General features: G+C 47.9%; 1 protein-coding gene across 7 annotated transcripts in view; it reads right to left on the reverse strand.

Annotated features, from left to right (window-relative positions):
- Window positions 1-21,484, reverse strand: part of Wnk2 (WNK lysine deficient protein kinase 2) — a 114,244-nt gene that overhangs the window by 65,941 nt on the left and 26,819 nt on the right. For all 7 annotated transcript variants that reach the window (XM_036188045.1, XM_036188043.1, XM_036188039.1 and 4 more), the window contains exons 3-4: window positions 3,695-3,867; window positions 2,472-2,692 (exon numbers count right to left, since the gene is read on the reverse strand). In XM_036188045.1, coding sequence (XP_036043938.1) covers window positions 2,472-2,692; window positions 3,695-3,867 — 394 coding nt within the window. The remainder of the gene's footprint in view (window positions 1-2,471; window positions 2,693-3,694; window positions 3,868-21,484) is intronic.

The following is a 21,484-nucleotide window of genomic DNA, read 5'->3' on the forward strand; positions in this document are numbered from 1 at the left end:
TCATATACTTACTGGGGAGGCAGAATCCATCTCTCATCTCCTAGGTGGACCATACACTGCCTAGAACTGCTAAGTACTCACCTGTTAATCTACCTGAGACCCAACAGCCCGGGCCTCCTCCTACTCTACCCGGCATGCCAAGCCCTTCCAGGACTGACCTATAGCTCTTGTTAGAATAGCTATCCTCTGTTCACCTTGGCCTTTTTCTCATTTCACTCTTCAAGGGCAAATTTATAAAACTTGCTCGGAAACTGCCCAGAGCTCAGGACCAGGGTGTGCTCCCCACAAAGGCCAGAGCCTTGGTCGCCAGGATGGAACACATAGGCCTTCACCTGGCTCCACTATTTCAGGGATCAGTAAAGCAAGGTCTCGGTTAGTCCCTGCTCCGTACTGCCTCCACGGAAGCCCCTGTGGGTCAGGCCCATCCGCAGTCCCAGGGCTCTGCCTTGGCCACAACACAGGCACTACTGTATCTGCTTCATTCATGCGAAGGGGCCACAGGGATCGCCAGCCCCACCAAAGCAGCCAGAAACACACTTTGAGGATGTGAGGCCCATGTAACCCGCAGTGTTGGGTTTACAGCGCCTTCCCAGGCCTGCCAGAAACACCCTAGCCTTATCTTAATTCACTCTTACCACCCAAGCCAGAAACATGGAGCCTTATTTCCAAAAATGCAGAGAGCTCACAGCTATGGGACACGGGGCCTCAGCTTCCTTAAGTGGAATGAACCTTGCTCTGAACATTTACTTCTGAGGTGCATGACCCTGAGGGGCCTTCCTGTCACCTGTCAGAGTCCAAAGTCTGAAAAACAAAACCTGACTAGAAACTTCCCAGAGCTCAGAGCCAGGGTACAACAGCCCCACAGGCCTGAACCCCACCCATTTCTCTTTGTTTTATGTAAAGAGGTATCTCTGTGTGTGTGTGTGTGTGTGTGTGTGTGTGTGCATGTGTGTGTGCGGTGTATTTATACATGTACACACACAAAAGTCAGATGATGTCTGGTGTCCTGCCCTATCAGTCTCAAGACAGGATCTCTCTCTGAACCTGGAACTAGGCTGGTGGCCAGAATGTCCCAGCAATCCTCTCACACCCGCAGTGCTGGGGTTATAAACGTACATGTAACCATGTCTTGCTTAAAAATATATTTATTATTATTTTAAATGGTGTGTCTGTGTCTCTGCGTGCACACACAAGCACGCATGCACCACGTGTGTGAGGGTGCTAACAGAAGCCAAATCCTCTGATGTGAGCCACCTGACATGGGTGCTGGAAATTAAACTTGGGCTCTCTAGAAGAGCAATACATGCTGTTAAACTGCTGAGCCATATCTCCAGGCCCAGTGCCTCGCTTTTTAAATCTAGGTTCTGTGGATTTGAACTCAGGTCCTTATGGTTATACTGCAAGTGCTCTTACTAGCTCTCTTTCCAGCCTAGTCCCACCTGTTTTCACAGATGGGAAACCGAGACTTAGGTTGGTCCCAGTTCCCCATCACCCTACTCTACCAGGATAAGGACACCAGAGAGCTAGGCTCCAAAGGGCCACTGCCCTAAATACTACTGCAAAGAAAGCAGTCCCCAAGATTACCCAACAGGCCATCTTTGTTCCCCAAGCAATTTATGGGGACCTGAGGCCAACCAACTCTTGTCTTGGTCATGGGAGTAATCAGCCTTGATGGAGTGGCACACCTGATTTCAAGACAGCTATGAGCCCCCAAGCAATTGCTGCTACGGCCCTCTACAGGGTTTTTCCAAAGCCCACAAAACCCTTCCCAGTATCTGGTGGACACTTAGAGATAGGCTAGTCACTTCGAGGTTGAGCACATATGATCCAGACTCCCTTATCCTTACACACAGATGCAGGCTATTATCCTTAGGACCCAGAGCACCCTCCCCAAAAGTTGGCCATGGACGTCTCTCAGAGGAGGAGAGGCCTGGAGCCAAGGCCCGAGGACAAGAAAGGCCCCAAATCCCCAGCACCACCTCCCAACACCATGTCGACACCTTGCTGGGCCTCCTCTCCATCTTTCTACTCAGACACTCCAAGGTGTCATTTCTTCGTGTCCCTGGCTGCTGGGAACAGCTCCAATGCCACCTACTACAAGCAGCGTAATTCCTCTCTGGCAACACTACTTCCTCCTCCTGAGCAGCCGTGGTGTCCACCACAGCTCTGAAGCTGGCATCTAGCCCACCACCCTTGGCAGATAATCATAGGTGGTACCTTACACAGCTAGGGATCTGATGCAGAGACCACCACATCCCTAAGTCAGACAGAAGGGGTCTCAGTGGGAAGCAAAGCCAGCATCTCTAGGCAAGCTAGAAGTGTGTTCCCTACTAGATGGGTCCTCTGGCCGAGTCACCAGAATCCTGGGACTGCGTGGATATCTGTACCAGGTCTGAGCAAAACCAGGTAACGGTGGCTCCTTGAATGCCATGTGGTTCCCCTATGGGCCTAGGGGGAAGAAACAGGCTCACCTATCACACTTTTGGCAAATGATGCTCTTTTAAGGGTGGCCAGGCCCAGGTCACCAATCTTCACAGAGCCGGTGGGTCCCGTGATGAAGATGTTGTCACACTTGAGGTCTCGGTGAATGATGGGGGGTGTCCTTGTATGCAGGAACAGCAGGCCTTTCAAGATCTGCCGGCACCAGCTTCTCAGTACCTTAGGCTTCATCACCTTGAACCGCTTCAGGTACCTGGAGGAAGGGCAGAGCTTACCAATCAGCTCACCTGCTGCTGCCCCTGGGAAGCCCCCATTTGGCAAAGCCTAGCCACATGCATTCGGCAACTACATGGCAGGCAGTGAAGGGAGAGGGAAAATGCCAACAGCTCTTCCCCTACCCAGGGTGGCTCAGCTGGATCCAGGCCTGCAGCAGGTGTTGACCCAGGACCACAGCCTTCACGGCTCTTCGCCCTGGAGACCTTGCTACCAAACCATGCCAACCCAGCCTTAATCTCCTGGGTGTAATAAGAAGGCACCAAATGGGGCGGGGTCCCAGACTAGAGTGTGAGTGACAGAGGAATACCTCCAGGCGAAGGTCAAGAAGCCAGGCTATCCACGCAACAAGGCTTCACCCAGCAGGAAGTGAGAGGTGAGAATAGGAATTAGGATTTTCCTCACCGAATCTTCACGTGAGAGGGAAGCTGCCCAGAAGCAGAGGACAAAGTCCTCCTTAGAGCCTCAGGGTTAAAATGATTCAGAGGAACCCAAGCTATGGCCACCCAGAGAAGACATCCCCTTACCCCATAGCACAGACCTCAGGGAACAGTGACAAACTGCCATGGTCACCTAGCTCCCAACCCCTTGCTGTGTTATGTTTGGCCCTTAACATCTGCATTATGCTTCCAGGACACTAGAATATGCCAGGCTGGCAAACAGACATTGGCCAGAAATAAGGAACCATATCACTGGGAAGTAAACAGCCTTCCAGTGTCCCACTTCTAGTGTCCCCTGGTCATGAGAACCAGTCTCCTTTGTCACAAGAAGCCAGAGGGAGCCAAATGCAAGGAGTAGATTTTGATTCCTCTCACTTGGGGAATGGGCTTCCCATGGCCTAGAGAAAGAATATCCCTCAAAAGAGATACTCTGAACCACAGACACCAGTCAGATTGGCCCAAGCATTCCAACACCTCTGTTACTCTAGCTATCACAGCCCTGCGTCCAAAGCTACCCCAGCCCACGCGTGTGCAGCACTTACGTCTTCAGTGTCCCCGAGGTCATCAGCTCCGTTACCAGCACGATACATCGCTTGCCCTTGGCGCTGGACTCCCAGAAGTCGTAGAAGCGCACGATGTTGGGGTGCTGCAGGCCTTTCAGCATCTCCGCCTCCTCTTTGAACCGCTGCCGTTCAAGCTTGGTGAGCTTCCGGTCCTAGAGCCAGAGACAGGTGCACTGGGTGAGTGGTGCCCTGGACCTTGTCTGCCACTCTCCCTTCTTCAAGAGTGCAGCAGGTGTAGGGGCAGCAGGAGAAGCCTCAGAGGCATGCCATTCCCCAGCAGTGACATGTAGCAGGATCTACCCTTTCACAGTGACAAGTGGCACACCACAGCTAGGCCCCTAGGCCCCACAACCCCAGATACAGCCCCTGCCTGGGGCCCCTCTATTAGAAATTGCTCCAGGAAGCCAGAAGCAGCTCACGAGCTATGCTGCCAAGCTTTTGCACTTTTTCATTTCAAACACCTCAGAGGCCTCTGCTCTCTCCAGTGATCACTCACTCTCAGAGTACTTGTTAAAGGGATGAAATGTCCGTTTGCTTCTAAGTATACACAGTGCGGGGAGGTGCTCAAGACCCAGGAGACCTCAGCGGAGGAGAGATGACACATGCCAGAGACCAGCACTGAGATGATGGAGGACTGACTTGGCAAAGCCAATCCTGAGATCAGGCAGCCCAGGCCTTAGAACAGGAAGAAACATGCTTCATCTGGCCTTGTGCCACGGTGCCTGGGCCAAGGCATCAGAACTAATCTGCTGTCCCAAAGTTTACAACAGAGCAGTAAACACCTATCATTGTAGGTCTAGGGACATAGCTCAGTGCACTCAATGCTTACCTACCATGCACAAAGCCCTGTTGTTCAATCCTCAACACTCAATGAACAAGGCCTGGTGGCCCACACAGTACTTGGGAGGTAGATGCAGGAGGATCAGAAGTTCAAGGTTATCTTCAGCTATAGATCGAATTGGAGGTTAGTCTGGGCTACATGAGAGCCTGTCACAAAGGGAAAAATGCCAAAAACAAACCTCATTGCTATCTTGGAACTTTTCATCAGGTATGTGAGCTCTGCCCTCTGCCCTCTGCCTCATTAACCCCTGCAGCCTACCGATAGCCTGGCCCTTCCCTTTCCCAAATCCAAATGGATTCTCACCCTGGAGCACTCAATGTCCCCAAGTGCAAGCTCATCTCATAAGATGCCACCAGTCATAGGCCTCAGGGTGACTTCTCCCCACTCTATAAGGCAGTGAGACCTTCCCAATTCCACCTAAGTAGTGCCCAAAGTCACCTTCTAGTCCCATCTCCCTAGCCACACACTCCAGGGCCACAAGTGTGTAAGAAGAGAGGCGTCTATATTTCCAAAGGAAACTGTTAACACAACCAAACACAGAGCACAGAAACTTGGAGGAATTCCAGGAGACAGGACACAGGTGGTTTGAGATAGACAAGGGAGAGATCAGAGCTGATAGGAAATATAAGCAAAGATTCCCAGGATCCTTTTGGAAGCCTCACACAATGCCAAGCCAGAGTCCAATAGAAGCAGTGGCCCATAGGGTCATGACAAGGGTCACTGTGTTAAGAAATTATTCCCCACATGGTAGCTGTACCCATTAGGCCAGACCACTGCCCCATAGCACAGACCATCATCTGTGGGACTGGACAGTAGCCATCATCAACAAAGCCAAACAGCCAAGAGAAATGATCAGTGCAGCCAGCACCAGAAAGACAATCATTCACAGACTTCAAAAACATCTAATTAATGTTCTTCTCATGAACACCCAGAATTTGGACCTGCTTATACAAGAGCAAACTTCTATTTTAAAAGGACCCATCTAGAAAAGAGTTCTTACAAATTTTGAAAGCTGGGCTGGCCTTGTTTAATATATAAAATATTCCATAATCGAATGAAATAGTAAGTACAAAAAAAGTTAATCTCTAATCTAGACAATAAAATGGTAACATGTTCCACTCACTAAAATTACTATTTGTCTAAGATAATGAGAGAAAAGCTATACTCTGGGAGAAACCATTCCCAATACACACATCCAACAAAGGACTTGGCCCCTGAATGGAGAAAGAGCTTCTGTAACTGATGCAGACAGACAGACAGATGCCTCACCAAATAACCTACAAAAATGACCAAGATCCCTCAGCAGCTCTTCCTACCAGCTCTGGGTCCCATCATTCCCCTCCCAGAAAAGGCCCACAGAAAGGAACCACAAGTCCTCAAAAGATGGGCACAAGGGCAGCTCCACCATAGCCCCACCTAGACTCGGCTGAAGGATCCCACCAGGTAAATAGACACACTTCGGTGGCACTCCCACAAAAGCAGTACACCTGAGCAACTGGAAGGAAAAAAACAAAAAACCCTTGGTTGAAAGACATTCTGTGTGAATCTCAAAAGCATCAGTCTGAACTAAAGAAGTGAGACAAAGCATGTGTCTAGTGGGAACCCATTTTGATAGGGAACAGACAGACAAACAACAAAGGGGTCACCTTCAGAACAGTGACTGCCTCTGGAGTGGGCAGGATCTGGAACTGAGAACCTGGTGGGTGGCTGGCGAGGAGGGGAGCCATGAAAGATGGTTTTTGTTAGTTTGGGAAGAACAGGATGGAATCATCCCCAAGTAGCAAGCTTTGTGCTTGCTACTCAAATGCCCTACCACTGAGCTACAGCCACAGCCCAACTCATGCTCGTTTAGTGTGTGTGTGTGTGTGTGTGTGTGCATGTATTCAGGTGTGCATGCATATGAAAGCCAGAGACTGACAGGTGCTTTCTTTTGAGGGTGGTGTGGGTTGAGACAAGGTCTCTCTATGTAGCCCTGACTGGCTTCAAACTCAGAGAGATCTGCCTGCCTCTGTCTCTGTGAGCACTGGGATTGAAGGAGTGAGCTACTACATCCATCTGGCTTTGACTATCTTCTCAATCACTCTCCACCATATATACTCAGACAGGGTCTCTTTAAACCAGAGCTCACTGATTAATTTGCCTAGTCTAGCTAAGCAGTTTGCTCCAGGGATTCTCTGTCTCAGTCTCCCACGTGCTGGGATTAAAAGCAGGCTGCTCCACCCATCCAGTTTACCTAACTGCTATACGACAGATATAAACTCTCGTCCTAATGTATTTACGGAGAGTGGTTAAACAACTGAGCCACCTCCCCAGCCCCCAACTTGAATTTTTAAAACATGCATATTTCACTGATTATAAATTACACTTCAATTCTTAAACCGTAACAAAAAAATAAAATAAAAAGTTAAAACTATCCAAAGACCAAATGAGAAAGGTAAATCTAAAAGGGAAAAAGAAGAAGAAATATTAAAAGACATGAAAGAACTACCTGGAAGACAACTATGGAGCTGTGGCTCTGAGAAGAGACGCCCTGAAATATGCACAGCAGAACAGCATTTCCCTGAATTAAAAGGAAAATGATTTAGGACAGAAAGGGCCTACTGAGGTCATGTCAGTAAATGAAAACTGACCCACCCTCCAGCTCTGTCCCAGTGAAACTTCAGAATCCTGAGGCCTGAAAAAATTTCCTATCTGCGAAGAAATGGCCCAGGCGACAGTGAGTGGAATCAGCGATACTGGTTGTGGGCAGGGCAGCAGCCTCTTCAAAGTGCCGGCTAGGAATTCTATACCCAGCCAAATGCATACCTATCTAGGCTGACCAGACTCATTTTCCCACATGTAGGAACTCAAAGGTATCTTCCCATGCCCTCTAGATGGACTGAGCTACTGCAAACAAAAATGGATGTGTCTGGGTTGGGGAAACAGCTCATCAGGCAAAGGAGCCTGTTGTGCAAGCATGAGTTCAAATCCCCAGCACCTATGTAAAAGGCCAGGTATGGTTGTATGCATCCAGGCCCCTACACACAGTGCTATGGGAGCGATGGGAGGGTCCACCAGCCCAGCTCCAGTTTCAGTGAGGGAGCCTATCTCAAGTGAACAAAGAGAGTGACAGAGCAGGACCCGCATCATCCTCCTCCAGCCTCTACAAGGGCACATGCACCTGTACGCAGACACATGTGCAGAAACCACACCCATTCACACCTATGCAAACACATACAAAGGAATCAGCTGAATTGACCTTTGGCATCGCTGATGAGGCAGCCGAGAAGATGATGGATCCTGGGAAGGCTCAGCATCCCCACAAAGCCTTCTCAAGGCAGCAACAGTCTGTCTCCAGTTCCCTTCCCATGGGTCTAGTTAGTGACTTGAGAGAAGCCTCCGAGCACCATTAAAGTCTAAGTTATTTTACGGTATCCATCATCAACCAACAGCAGCATATGGCTCGAAGTGCAATGCCCAAGTTGTAAATAACAAAACTAACACAATAGGAAGCGGGAGACGGCGCCTTGCATAGGCTACAGTCCACCATTGTCTTCCCCATGTGAGTGTGCGTCCACGCATGTATGGGTGTGCATGTGTTGCTAGTTACAGAACCCAGGGCCTGGCACACCATTACTGATGCCAAATAGCTAGAAGTGATAAATTAAAGACCTCCAAGTCAAAGGTCGTTAGCCATGCTGCCTCTAGGAGAGGGACAGGACATTCCATGCCACCAGATGTTTTACCAAGGTGCTCCTTGGTCATTTAAGATTGGATCTCACGTGCTCTTCTGAGCATGGCCCACTCTCACTGGGTTATGCAAGTCATCCTCGCCCATTGCTCCATCCCTGGTTGGTCATGCAAAGGAGAGTCAAAACGGCAGCCTCCAAGGTGGGGAGAGGGCCATGCAGGGGTGCTCAGGTCTGACATCCCAGGTGATCAGATGACCTGTTTCTGATTGGCTTAACCCATGGTTCAGGGCAACCTGGAGATGCACATCAGAGGGGGCTTTTGGTATTAAGAAAGTCAGAGGTTGCTGGACAGTGGTGGGGCACACTAATATCCCAGCACTTGGGAGGTGAAGGCAGGTGGGTCTCTGTGAGTTTGAAGCCAGCCTGGTCTACAGAGCAAGTTCCAGGACAGCCAGAGAAACCCTGTCTCAGAGGTTGCTGCCTAGAAAGTGCAGTGTTGGCAGGGCCAGTAGCAGCCCAGGGCCTCAGCGCCACCACTACGGCCCCAGTGGGTGATGACGGAGGGAGTCAGGCCCACGAGGGACACGTCTGCTGTTCCTGGAAGAGTGCAGTGTCTTTCTGTAGCAAGGCAAGAAAACCACAGCTTCTGAGGACCAAGAGAGATTGAGAGCCACGCTCAGGCTTTGGTGGCAGGGCTGGCTAGCGCTGGCTAACACTGGCTACCACTGGCTACCACTGGCTACCACTGGCTAACACTGGCTACCACTGGCTACCACTGGCACAGTGTAACTAGTGGCAAGCCTCTTTCCAGAGGATGTGCTTGTGGTCTGAGTCAAACCAAAGGAACATGAGAGAATTTTTTAAGCCATAAAGAAGAATGAAGATATGTATCTTCTGCATATGTTATCTGTAGAACACTGATGTATGAAGATATGTGTCTTCTGTATATGTTATCTGTAGAACACTGATGTAACTGGAATAGTCATAGAAGAGAACTATGTCTTCACAGAAGATGGTATTACAGGTCTGCTCTCGTCTGTGGGTGCTCAAATTCATGCAGACGCATAAACCATATGCATCCAGGTGATACAGAGGAGAAATGAAACTGTCCAGGAGAACAAAGGGATCCACTGGGAAGAGAAGGGGCCCCAAACGGGGGAGGATGGGGGAAACACACTCAAAGCATATCACACGACCTCACCTAATCCAGTACAGTCGTTTTTTAAATTTACATATATGAGTATTTTGCTTTGCATGTCTGTCTGTGTACCATGTGTATGCCTGGTACCTGCTGAGGTCAAAGGAGGGGTTGGATCCCCTGCAACTGGAGTTACAAATGGTTGTGAGCCATCATATGGGTGTTAGAAATTGACCCAGTCCTTTGCAAAGAACAAGTGCTCTTAACTGCTCAGCCAACTCTCCAGCTCCCAATAATCTTTTTTTAAGCAAATAAAGGCTCTGGAGTCTAGAGCTGTCTGTCCTATGTAGGGAGACTAGGCCCAGTTTGGACTCCAACTAGTTTGACAGAATGGGGTTGGAGGTCCCTGGAAGAGCTTCAGACCTACTGAAAGATTCATCTCCCTCATGTCACCAAGTGTGACACCCAGTGGTGCCACCATCCAGTCAGGTAGCACAAAGCTGCAACTGCACGCCTGTGTCTCCTCTGTCCCCTCACCTCCTGAGGTACCCCAGTACTCCAGAAAGGCTCAGTGTCCCCGCACACTCCACATCGTCCTGGCATACAGGTCTTCCTCCACTCTCAGGTTCCCAGGGTGTGAGCCAGGTCTACTACCCTTGCTGGGGCCAGTGCACACTTGCTAAGCTCTCACACTTTGAAGCAGGTGAAGGTATGTGATCTAGAAGTCTGTGGGCTGGATGAGTGTAGCGGGTACAATGTCTGAGAGGGTGTGCCACTCTAGCTCCAAGCTCTGCTCCAGGCCAGGATCTAAGCAAGCAAGAAACCTTAGGGGAAAGCCACCAACAGACGAGAAAACAAACCTGCAATCATCCACTGAGACGAAAATAAGGCTGAAAGCACAAGCCAGCCAGGGCACCCAGCCCCAAACAGAACCCTATCTGCAGGCAGCCTGGAAGAACTGTGATCCCACTCTGTGCAAGGCACAGACAGGCCAGTATCTCTGCAGGAAAGAGACCTCTGGGAGGACATAATGAGACTGGGGACAGGCCCTGGACAGCAATGGGTGACGACAGTCTGTAGATGGCCCAGTCTATATCTGGTACCCTCTGGCCAGGGGAGAAAACTTCTGCTTCTGTTTCCTGCTATACCGGCTGCAAGGGTGAACCCCAGCCCTCTTGGCCTCATCCTGGCAACAGTCAAGTGCATCACCAAGGAGCCAGGGTGTACCTGCCAATCCATGTTTAAGAAACGACACTGCCAGCAAGGTCAGAGAGCTCCTCGCCGCTCTCAGATAAGAACAGTGGCTCTAGGATATGACCCAGAAATCAAGATAGTGGGTGGTATGTACCTAGAGTCAATCTTTGAAAGAGGCTTCAGCCATCAATGCCGTGTCCCACTGTCCACCCTGTGAATCCAGCATGTGCTCAGATCAAGGGCTCAAGATTCAGGAAAGGAACCAGCAAGCACTCCTCATACTTAGCCTTCTTTGTCAAGAAGTTTGGTTATCTGAGGCAGAAACTTGTACTTGAATGTCTGGCGCCTTGCTGCCTTTGAAAATAATGCTATTTTCTTCAGAAGGGAAGGGATGGGGCAGGGAGAGGATAACAGGTGTCAGGTGACTCAAGCCTTGCTCTAAGGCCAAACTCCGGATCCTAGGACTCCGGTCAGTCACTGGCAGAAAGATATGTCCCCTCACCAAGAGGAAGCAAGCCACACTGTCGAGCAAGTTATTTATTTATTAATTTTTAATATAAACATCAAAATGCCAACTTATCAGGGCTTGCTACTTTAAATGACTTATTGGTTCATGCAAGCAATAAATCCAGAAGTTTGGGTATCAGGAGTGGCTTCATCAAGGTCCCTCTCCAGTTTCCAACATCTGGAAATACCAACTCTCTCTCAATTTGAAATGTCACCTATGGGATCCAAGTGTCAGACAGCATTCCATCAGCCACTTCACAAGTCAGTCCATTTGCAAGGTTGCCTCCCACTGTGGTTGAATCCAGTTTCGCTTCTGCAAAACCTGGTAATGCAGTGTTTCTGAATCTCTTCTAACACTCTCCTAGCCCTCCCTAGCATAAAGTTGTAGATTCTCTTTAAATAAAATTCTTGTTACCTAAGATTCTGGGGCCCAGGTGCTTCTTCAGAACTGGATGACCATTATGAATTAATAATGCACAGGTGACCAAACAGAAAACAAACTTCATTGAAAATGTGTCTTTTATGCACCACGGAGAGCTTTTCCCAGAGGTACCAGGCACCTACTGGGGAATTTTAATTATCTCAGGAGAGGATCAGGGTCTGGCATAAGTCTGCCCATCTTCTGATGTATGTCCAGGGACTCTGAGAACTTCTCCACTCAGTCAGAAGAAGCCAGAAGAGGTCTGCAAGCCATGGAGGGGACATTTCACCCTCCTTCCCAACACTTACAAGACCTGAAACCTGTATTCCCACATGCTACATTAGGACCAGCAGCCACTTCACTAAACAGGAAGCCCCCATCCTTGCCAGAGCACAGTGGGGCAGTTTGAGGGAAGTTTCTGTGTACCCTACTGTCCCTACTCTGGGGCTTGAGTTTCAGGAGGTGACCATCTCCCGGAATAAAGTTGTCACAGGGCAGAGAGGACCATTGTGGGGACCAGCAGGCCTGTCATCATCTAGCATGAAGGAAAGGTCCAGGGAAGGACACATAAAGACCAGGAGAACAGAAGTAAGTGGGGGATGGTGTATGACACCGATGGTGATCTAGACACAGCAGCTCTTCCAAGGCCTGGCCCATGGTGTGGCTCAGGTGATGAAGATGTGGGTGGTCTGGACCACAGAGTGAGTGGATGGGAGACACATAGGCATGGTGGACACCACAAACTTCTCTGGTGGCCTCAGGCCTCACAGAGACCACTGTGGACACCAGGCTTTTCTTCCCACAGATGCCACCTGTGGAGGTACCCCTACCTACACAGGGAGTCCCTCTCTATACCGCTCCATACAATCTCCATCTCATAAGCAGGTCAAGTCACTATGGAGTCAGGACAGAGCTGGCTGCAGTACTAGCACTTGGGAGGACAGGGGAGGAAGGGACCTTTTCCTAAATCTATAAGCAGCCCCCGAAGGGAGAAGGGTGTTACCTAACTGACTGTGGGAGAGAAAGCAGAGGGAGGACAGAGGGCCCTCGGGTGACATCACCTAGCTCTCGTCCAATACAACCCTACTTGGGCTTCTCTGTGAGTCTGAGAGGTAACCACAGTGCCTAGAGACGACAGCCTGTCTTTCATTTCACTGTGACCTCCTCAAATGGTACATGTAAGCAGTTGAGGCCACACTGGACAGAGCAGGTAGAGAGGCTAGCCACCCTCCGTCCTCTGAGCACCATGCAGCTGCTGCTAGCCTACAAGCCCACACCTAATGCTACAAGAGACCTGGTGAAAGGAGGGTAAGGTGGCTAGCCTGTGATGCACCTGGCGGTCAGAATGAACCAAGTTCCAGAGACTCACGGCCTTCTTTAGAAATAGTGTGCAGCTGGGCGGTGGTGGTGCACACCTTTAATCCCAGCACTTGGGAGGCAGAGCCAGGCAGATCTCTGTAAGTTTGAGGCCAGCCTGGTCAACAGAGCGAGATTCAGGACAGGAACCAAAACTATACAGAGAAACCCTGTCTCGAAAAAACAAACAAACAAAATAAAAATTTTGGTAATACTCTCTGTCAGATCAAAGTCCCCATCCAATAGAATATACCTCAGTATAACCCACGGTCTCTGGACCAGGTTTCTCCTCAACAAAGAAACTCAACAGACCTGACCCTACTGACAACCCCATTAGACAACGGAGACCCTTTAGCCCAGTCCCCTCAATCCCAAGAGATGGGCAGTGACACCCAGAGGGGCAGTGATACCACATCCGGGAAGAGCACAGTGCTGGCTGGGATGGGGCCACTCTTGGGGGAGGGAAGGCAGATGCCAGTGGGGGAGCCTGTGCACCTGCGCTTCAGAAATAACAGAGCAGCTGAGCAAAGAAACAGGTGAACACGCCAGGAACAACAGGTGGAGCTGAGGACAGGGCACGTGGGCGGTTCATTTCCAGGTAAAGGTGTTCCAGTTACAGAGTCAACCTACAATTCCAAGGGGAAACTAGAGCGTATTCACATGCAACCTCTCCCACTTAGGCCAGCACCCATGGGCCTCCTCTCCACTCTGTGGCGGCCCTACAGCATTTAAGCCACCGCCCACGCTTTGCCCCTGAGCAATGCCACCTGGCCACCTTCCCAGGGACCAGCATCATCAGTGACGAGTACAGAAAGCCTAGAGCAAGCCTAGGAGTGACAAACACTTGAGGAAAATGAAGGGAGACTCTACCATCCACAGCCACTCTCTCTAGAAGAAAACATCACTGCTGCACTTGGCAAGAGTTGCCAAGCACTCACTGTGCCCTGTGCTATTGTGGAGATAGAGGACTAGGAGAAGCTAAGCCCCACTACCACAGAGAGCTCCTCAGACCCTCCAGGATGGTAGCTAGCCCCACCCGCAGTGTGTTCACTAGTGGGGCCAGAGTGTAGGTGGGCATAAGCAATTGATGTTTGGTGGGAACAGATAGCTAGACATGTTTGGAGGGGTCAGCTAAGAGGCAGAAAGCCACCTCTCTGAAAACCATCTATCCCAGAGTTCTTGGCTACAGATGAAAGGGACACACAGTTATACCATAACCCCTAAGGGACATCTAGGGACCCTTTCTATCCAGGCTATTGTGAGAGAGGGATTGATGACACTGACCTCTGGCACCACCCTGATCCCAATATGAGGCTCAGTGCTTTCCAAAGCTGGACTGGAAGCCAGCATGGCTGTCCCATCCTCAATGTCAGCCATAAATTGCCCTGGCCCTGACTGGACCCCTGCACTAAGGACAGGCAGCTCAACAGAGAGACATTATACATGTGGGCCACTATAAAGGGAGGTCACAGTAAAGGAGGGCCACCATGGAGGAGGGTCACTCATAGAAGAGGAAAGGGAATGTCAATATTACTTTCATGTAAGGAAGCAGCTTGGAACCCTTGGACATTGCCTAGACCAGAACGTCATAAAGATGGGGACTTCAGAGCACATGCCAGCCATAGAGAAAAATCTCATAGGAACCTCCTGCCCTGGAAACCCCTCCTGAGACCCAGCCTGCACCTTACTGATGAATACCTGAGGGGCTCAGTCCGCCTCAAGCTGACCATACCACATATCTGATTTCTAGAAAGGGTAGGCCCCATCTCACAGCCTCTTCCCTGCAGGGTCACCTAAAGATAGATTTGGACAGCATCATGGCCACGGGTCAGCAGGATTAACACAGCTCAGTCAGCAGAGACAGCTCCCTCAGGGTGAGGCTGTGGAATTCTGCTCAGCCAGTTTCAGATGCCAGGCTGGCAGGACTGCCCACTCCCTTGGGGTTGGAATCTGGCAGCCTACCTTACCAGGTAGGCTTATCCTTATAGCAGGTCCCAAACTTCAGGGCATCTCAGGGTGAGTGGAATAGGGTCTTAACATTCTACAGAAAGCTGGAATGCAGAACACCACGCTCACCATTCCGTACTAGCTGGTGCCCAGGCGCGAGGCTCTCTGGGCATTAAAAAGCTGGGAAATGAGGTATTTATTGCTGTATCAAGCCCAGTTCTGGCTCACTCCTCTAAGATCCCGCTTCTTAAACTGTGCGTTATGACTCCAAATGGGGTAGCTGAAGATGGACTGAGGGGCAGAAATCTGGCAACAATAAGAGGTTTCTGAGGCCGGTGAGATGGCTCAGCAAATTTGATCCCTGGAACACACAGTGGAAGAAGATGAACACCTCCTCAAAGTTGTCTTCTGACCTGCACAGCCACACTCTGGCGTGCCTGCATCTAACACATACTCACCCAACAAAAATAAATACAATTTAAAAATAGGAAAACAATTTTTATGGGCTTATGAAAATGCACTGGCCATATATTGATTCAAAACCAAATGCCCAATGAATCTGTAGTGTTTCTGACAGCATTTGCTGGTGCTAAATCACAAGACTTCACTGCAGCCTCGGTGCTGAACAAGCTACGTAAGCACTATACGGTGTGCCTCTGTCACACCAGCATTTCTGTGCAGAGATTACAAACTACAGCACGTTTGAACTGCCATGTTTTTACTGTACATACAAAATTTTTTTGCTCTTACAGAAACACAATGGTTTAATTATGGAAAATAGAGATTTAAATTTTTTCTGCCATTCCTCAGCATAAGTAGGCTCAAAGTAGCATCTCTTTGGATCACATTGTATTTGAATGTTTGATTTTAAAATTTTTGCTTGAGTTGCTGACTTGTATTTCTTTCTTTTTTTTTTTAAATCAAGACCACAAGAGCCAAGAATAAAGGGGTTTGCTGTGAGAGTGTGTCTCCTAGCAACGTCAGAAGCTACACCCATAAAGTCTCACAACACAGCCACCCAAGCATGAGCTGAACAAGGACAACAAGAGACAAGCCGAAGCTGACTGGGAAAGACCGCAGGGCCTCACCCCTACACAAAGGTCTACAAGCAAACAAAGAATGCCCAGACAGGGAAAAATGGTCTCCCCAAGTGAGCCACCAATTAGTTAACCAACACCCAATGGTCAGCCCCGAAAACATACATACAAGTCACATGACACAGACTGAGCAGGTTGTGGTTAGGAATATGTACATATATGCTTGTAACAATGAAAAAGGAAGCTATGAATTTGAAAGGGAGCAAGGATGGGTACAGGAGAGAATTTGGAGGAAGAAAAGAGAAGAAGGAAATGATATAATTATGTTATAATCTCAAAAATAAAAGAAATAATAAACTGAAAATTGGAACTATCATTCAATGAATTCTGGCTTGGAGTTAAGACAGAATTTCTAACCATTTCTGAAAAGGCCATAGACATATTTCTATAAATTTTTTACTACATATTTTTGTAAAATGGTGTTCTCAGTAACAACAATTATAAAATTATAGTATCGGTCAAGTCTAAGAAGTATTGAAGGTGCTCTGTGTCCTACAGTATCAAATATTCACCAAGATTTAATTATTTATGTAAAAACAAATAAGTACATTCATCTCAGTGTGTAAGTTTGATTTTGTCTTTGATAAATGGCAAAATTATAGGTATACCAAAGATTTGTTTTAGAATAATTTTTTTCCTTTTTAGTTTTTTGAAACAGGGTTTCTCTGTGTAGCTCTGGCTGTCCTAGAACTCTCTCTATAGACCAGGCTGGCCTCCAAGCTCCCAGAGATCCATCTGCCTCTGCCTTCTGAGTGCTGGGATTAAAGGTGTGCACCACCACCATCAGCTAGAACAAATTTCTTTATAAATTATTATATTGATATAGACCAATTTTATATATCTATGCATCCACAGTAACAAATATACAAAGGTTAATAAACCCTGCTCAAAAGTACCCCCAGAATGAAGTTAACTGTGTTCTATCCCCCCCTCCAAAGTTCCTAAGTGGTCTGAGTGATCCCACCAATATGTAAGACGGCCTTTGGAGATCAGGCTGTAGGGACTCAAGACCAGGGAATGGCTTCAAGCTGGATGTCTGAGTAGCCATGCTTTGGGCATGAACATCCAGGTGTCCCTCTAGGCCAGACACTGTCCTAAGATGGCAGAGTGGTAGAGATGTGGGCAGATGGTGCCAGCAACATTAATCAGGATAACAGAGGCAAAGGGAGCCCTTGTGGGCTGGGGAAGGACCCACTACCCACGCCTGCTCCCCAGTCTTGTTGGCCTCTAATATCTGTAAGAGCTGTGAGGTCCAGAAACCAAAAAGCCGATGAACAGTACACGTGCACATAAGCCATCAGGTCCATTCATCTTGATGTCATAGCTCTGACTCCTGGACGAAGGATGGTCCACTTAGCACTGTCCATCCTCTAAATGCTGTATAGCCCAAAACAAGACATATACACGTGGATCATCAACACTTGAAATGAGTCAAACCAAGAGGCATTGTAACTAGGCAGTAGACAGAAATAGTCTGGTTTCAAAAGAGTTTCTTGGACTAGAGATATGATTCCCTGGTAGAGCACTTGCCATTAGTGTGCAGGGTCCTATGTTCAATGCCCAGCATCACAAGCAGGGAGGGGATAATTTCTTAACTCCACTTAATAATTTCATGTTGATTATATGTTTAGAAGAGATTATTTGGGGGTATACATAACTAAAAGCATTCTACATGTTCTTTTTATGCCTTTAATGTGGTCGTTAAACTGAAAAATCACACTTACAGCTCATACTCTCGTTCCACAGGATGGTGCCACATCAGAGCTTTAACACTGGCAGCAGGTGAAGGCTGAGGTACTGGGTTTAGAACAGCCTGATGGGGCTGAGAAGACAAAGCCAGAACCCAGGACCTCTCAAAGAATAGAGGCCTTGGTAAACGTGCAGGCTTTGATCTGCCCTTCTAAAGGGCTACAGGTAGGAAAGTGTGTACAGCAGCCCTCGCAGAGGCTGAGCTGCAGTCTTTAACAGTTCAATTCCAGGTTGGATTGAGATGACAGTTTCTTATTCTAACCACCTCTAGAAGCAAAAGGAAATCTCTAAAAACAATGAAGTCAGTCAGCCCTGTGGAACAGGCCTGCAATCCCAGGACACTGGAGGTAGAAGGAGGAGGCATCAGGAGATCAAGATCATCCTTGGCTACCAAAAAGTACACGACCAGCCTGGGGCACATGAGACCCTATCTCAAAGAGTCAGCTTGGGGGATAAATCACCCAGAGCTTTAGTTTGTCCACAATTTTTAAACATATCAAAAATAAGTGACCATACAGAGGAACAAGACCAACTGTTGTGGGTATTCATTCCACCAACAGCTTTGGAGTACCAGCCTTAGGGCATGACCTCTTGGCAGATTACATGATGGCTTAAAATCTGAGGAGGGGGCGTATGGTTACTCCCTTGGGGTGATCAGAGACCAGACAGCTGGATCTGGCAAAATGGAGGACAAAGGCTATTCACTTAATTCTATTTCTGTGAGTGTATTTTTCCCTATTTCATATCTTTTTTAAAAAAGATTTATTTATTTATTTATTATGTATACAGTGTTCTGTCTGCATGTACGTCTTCAGGCCAGAAGAGGGCACCAGATCTTGTTACAGGTGGTTGTGAGCCACCATGTGGTTGCTGGGAATTGAACTCAGGACCTCTGGAAGAACAGCCAGTGCTCTTAACCACTGAGCCATCTCTCCAGCCCCCCCCCCCTTTCATATCTTAATAAATCCTTTATACACCTTAAATAGACTCTTGTGGGTTTTGCATAACAACCAATTGACAAAAAAAAAAAAAAGTAGTAATAATAATCCCAAATAATGGACACAGACTTTAAAAAAGAATCAGGAGTAGAGGCTGGAGAGATAGCTCAGTGGTTAAGAGCACTGGCTGCTCTTCTACATGACTGGGGTTTGATTCCCAGCACCCACATAGTGCCTCACAACCATCTCTAACTACAGTTTCAGCTGCCAATACCCCTTCTGGCTTCCCCAGGCACTATATGCCACGGTGAACGTGTGTGTGTGTGTGTGTGTGTGTGTGTGTGTGTGTGTGTGTGTGTGTGTGTGTGTCTGTCTGTGTCTCTGTGTCTGTATCTGTGTGTGTCTCTGTGTGTCTGTGTGTGTATATGTTTTGCCTGCATACATGGATTTGTATAGTTAAGAAAATATAGCAAATGAATCATTTCATCAGAACTAAGACCTGTAGAAAAAGAATCTAAAAATCTAGAATGAAAACTGAGGTTAGGAACTCAATACATGGGTTTTACATAGATATGAGTGAGGACAGAACCAGCAAACTGGAAGATGAGCCATAGAAAACACAGACTGGGACCCAGACGATGTCAGCAGGTAAAGTGCTCAATCCACAAGCATGGAGACCAGCGTTTGGATTCCCCAGAACCCATGTAAGAGCTGGTGGGCATGGTGACCTGCCTGTAATCTCAGAGTATGGGAAGCAAAGACTGGGGACCCCCAGAATAAGTGGGCTTTCCAAATGTGGTGACTTGAATGAAAATGGCCCCATGGGCTCACAGGGAGTGGCACTCTTAGGATGTGTGGCCTTGTTAGAGTGGACGTGGCCTTTGTCAGAGTGGGTGTGGCCTTGTTAGAGTGGGTGTGGCCTTGTTAGAGTGGGTGTGGCCTTGTTAGATGAAGTGTGTCACTGGGAGTGTGTTTGAGGTTTTAAATGCTCAAACCAGGTCCAGGGTCTCTCTCTTCCTGCTGCCTATAGATCCAGATGTGGAACTCTCAGCTCCTTCTCCAGCACCATGTCTGCCTGCTGCTGCCATGCTTCTTACCATGACAATAATGGACTAAACCTCTGAACTGTAAGTCACCACCTAATTAAATGTTTTCTGTTCTAAGAGTTGCCGTGTGCTGGGCAGTGGTGGCACACGCCTTTAATCCCAGCACTAGGGAGGCAGAGGCAGGCAGATCTCTGTGAGTTCGAGGCCAGCCTGGTCTCCAAAGCAAGTTCCAGGAAAGGTGCAAAGCTACCAAAAAAATTTTTAAAAAAGTAAGAGTTGAGGATTTAGCTCAGTGGTAGAGCACTTGCCTAGTAAGCACAAGGCCCTGGGTTTGATCCCCAGCTCAAAAAAAAAAAAAAAAAAAAAAAAAAAGAGTTGCCGAGGTCATGGTGCCTCTTCACAGCAATAGAAACCCTAAGACACCAGACCAGTTGAAACAGAGATTCTGGTTTTAATGAGAAACCCAGACTCATTAAATAAGGTAGAGAGTAGTCAAGGAAGAAACCCAACATCAACTCAGGCCTTCATACACACATGCCATACATACATCCACACATACGAACCTGCATACACACATGCACATACCATATATATACATATGCAAAAGAGAAAAAAAAGTACATAGATTGAAATCTGAACAGAAATATACAGAAAAAAATGAGCGACTCAGAAGTCAGTGGGAAATGTCTAGCCTATTTGTAAACAGGTTTCTGGAAGTAGGAAGCATAAAGAATGAAACCAAAGAAATATGTAAAAATCAATGGCCTCCTATTTTTAAAAGGGGCAGGGGTGGGTGCTGGAGAGGTTAAGAGCACTGGCTGCTCTTCCAGAAGTCCTGAGTTCAATTTCCAGCAACCACATGGTAGCTCACAACCATCTATAATGAGATCTGGTGCCCTCTTCTGACCTGCAGATATACTGTATAGTGTATACATAATAAATAAATAAACCTTTAAAAAAGAATCTATAAATTAAAAAATATATGTAAACCCAAGCAGATTAAATAAAAAGAACATCACACTGAAGTACAATGCATTTAAAATTTTCAAAAAAATTCAGACCCAAAAGATAATCTTGGGCTGGGCACTGGGGAGGCAAAAGCAGGTAGATCTCTGCTTTCAAGGCCAGCCTGGTCTACAGAGTGAGTTCCAGGACAGCCAGGGCTTCATAGAGAAACTGTCTTGAAAAATGAACAAAAAAGAATAAAGATGCTTTTAGACATAGACATCACTGACAAACAGACACTAAGTGGAATACAAAGGAGAGATCTCAGGTAAAGAACAAATAGTCTCAGCTGGAAGTGTAGGAAAGAATGGAAAGCAATAGAAGGATAAATGCATTAGTCATCTGCAATTAATACTGAATACATAAGAGAACAATAATGTCACATGAGATACAAGACAGTGTGGACAGATGCAGGAGGAGGAGTGACTTACTTGGTAAAGTCTGAGTTTTACCACCAGAACCCACATGAAAAATCAAGGTGAATAGAGCTGACCCTGGCGATGTGAGTGAGGGGATCCGAGGGCCCAAGAGCAGAACTGCCCAACTCCTTGCTGGAGTCAACATTGGGAGAGCTAGCAGGGGCAGTGCTGGAGAGCTTGCCCGGTAGAGCCTATGAGGGAAAGCTAAAAAGAGCTGACCAACCCAGCTACCACCCAGGTGCAGAACCTGGGCTATGAGCTGACTCGTCCCAACATCCACCAAATCTATGAACTGTTGGAGCAGGTGAAGGGAATGAAACCACAGATCCAAACACATCAGGATCTCCATGACAACAGGGTATCTAAGAGGAGTCCCAGCGAGAGCTCATTATGGGTGGTATAGCAGAAACCAGAGGCCACGAGCCAGACCAATGACTCAT

This window comes from Onychomys torridus, chromosome 5, assembly GCF_903995425.1.
Source record: "Onychomys torridus chromosome 5, mOncTor1.1, whole genome shotgun sequence".
NCBI lineage: Eukaryota > Metazoa > Chordata > Mammalia > Rodentia > Cricetidae > Onychomys > Onychomys torridus.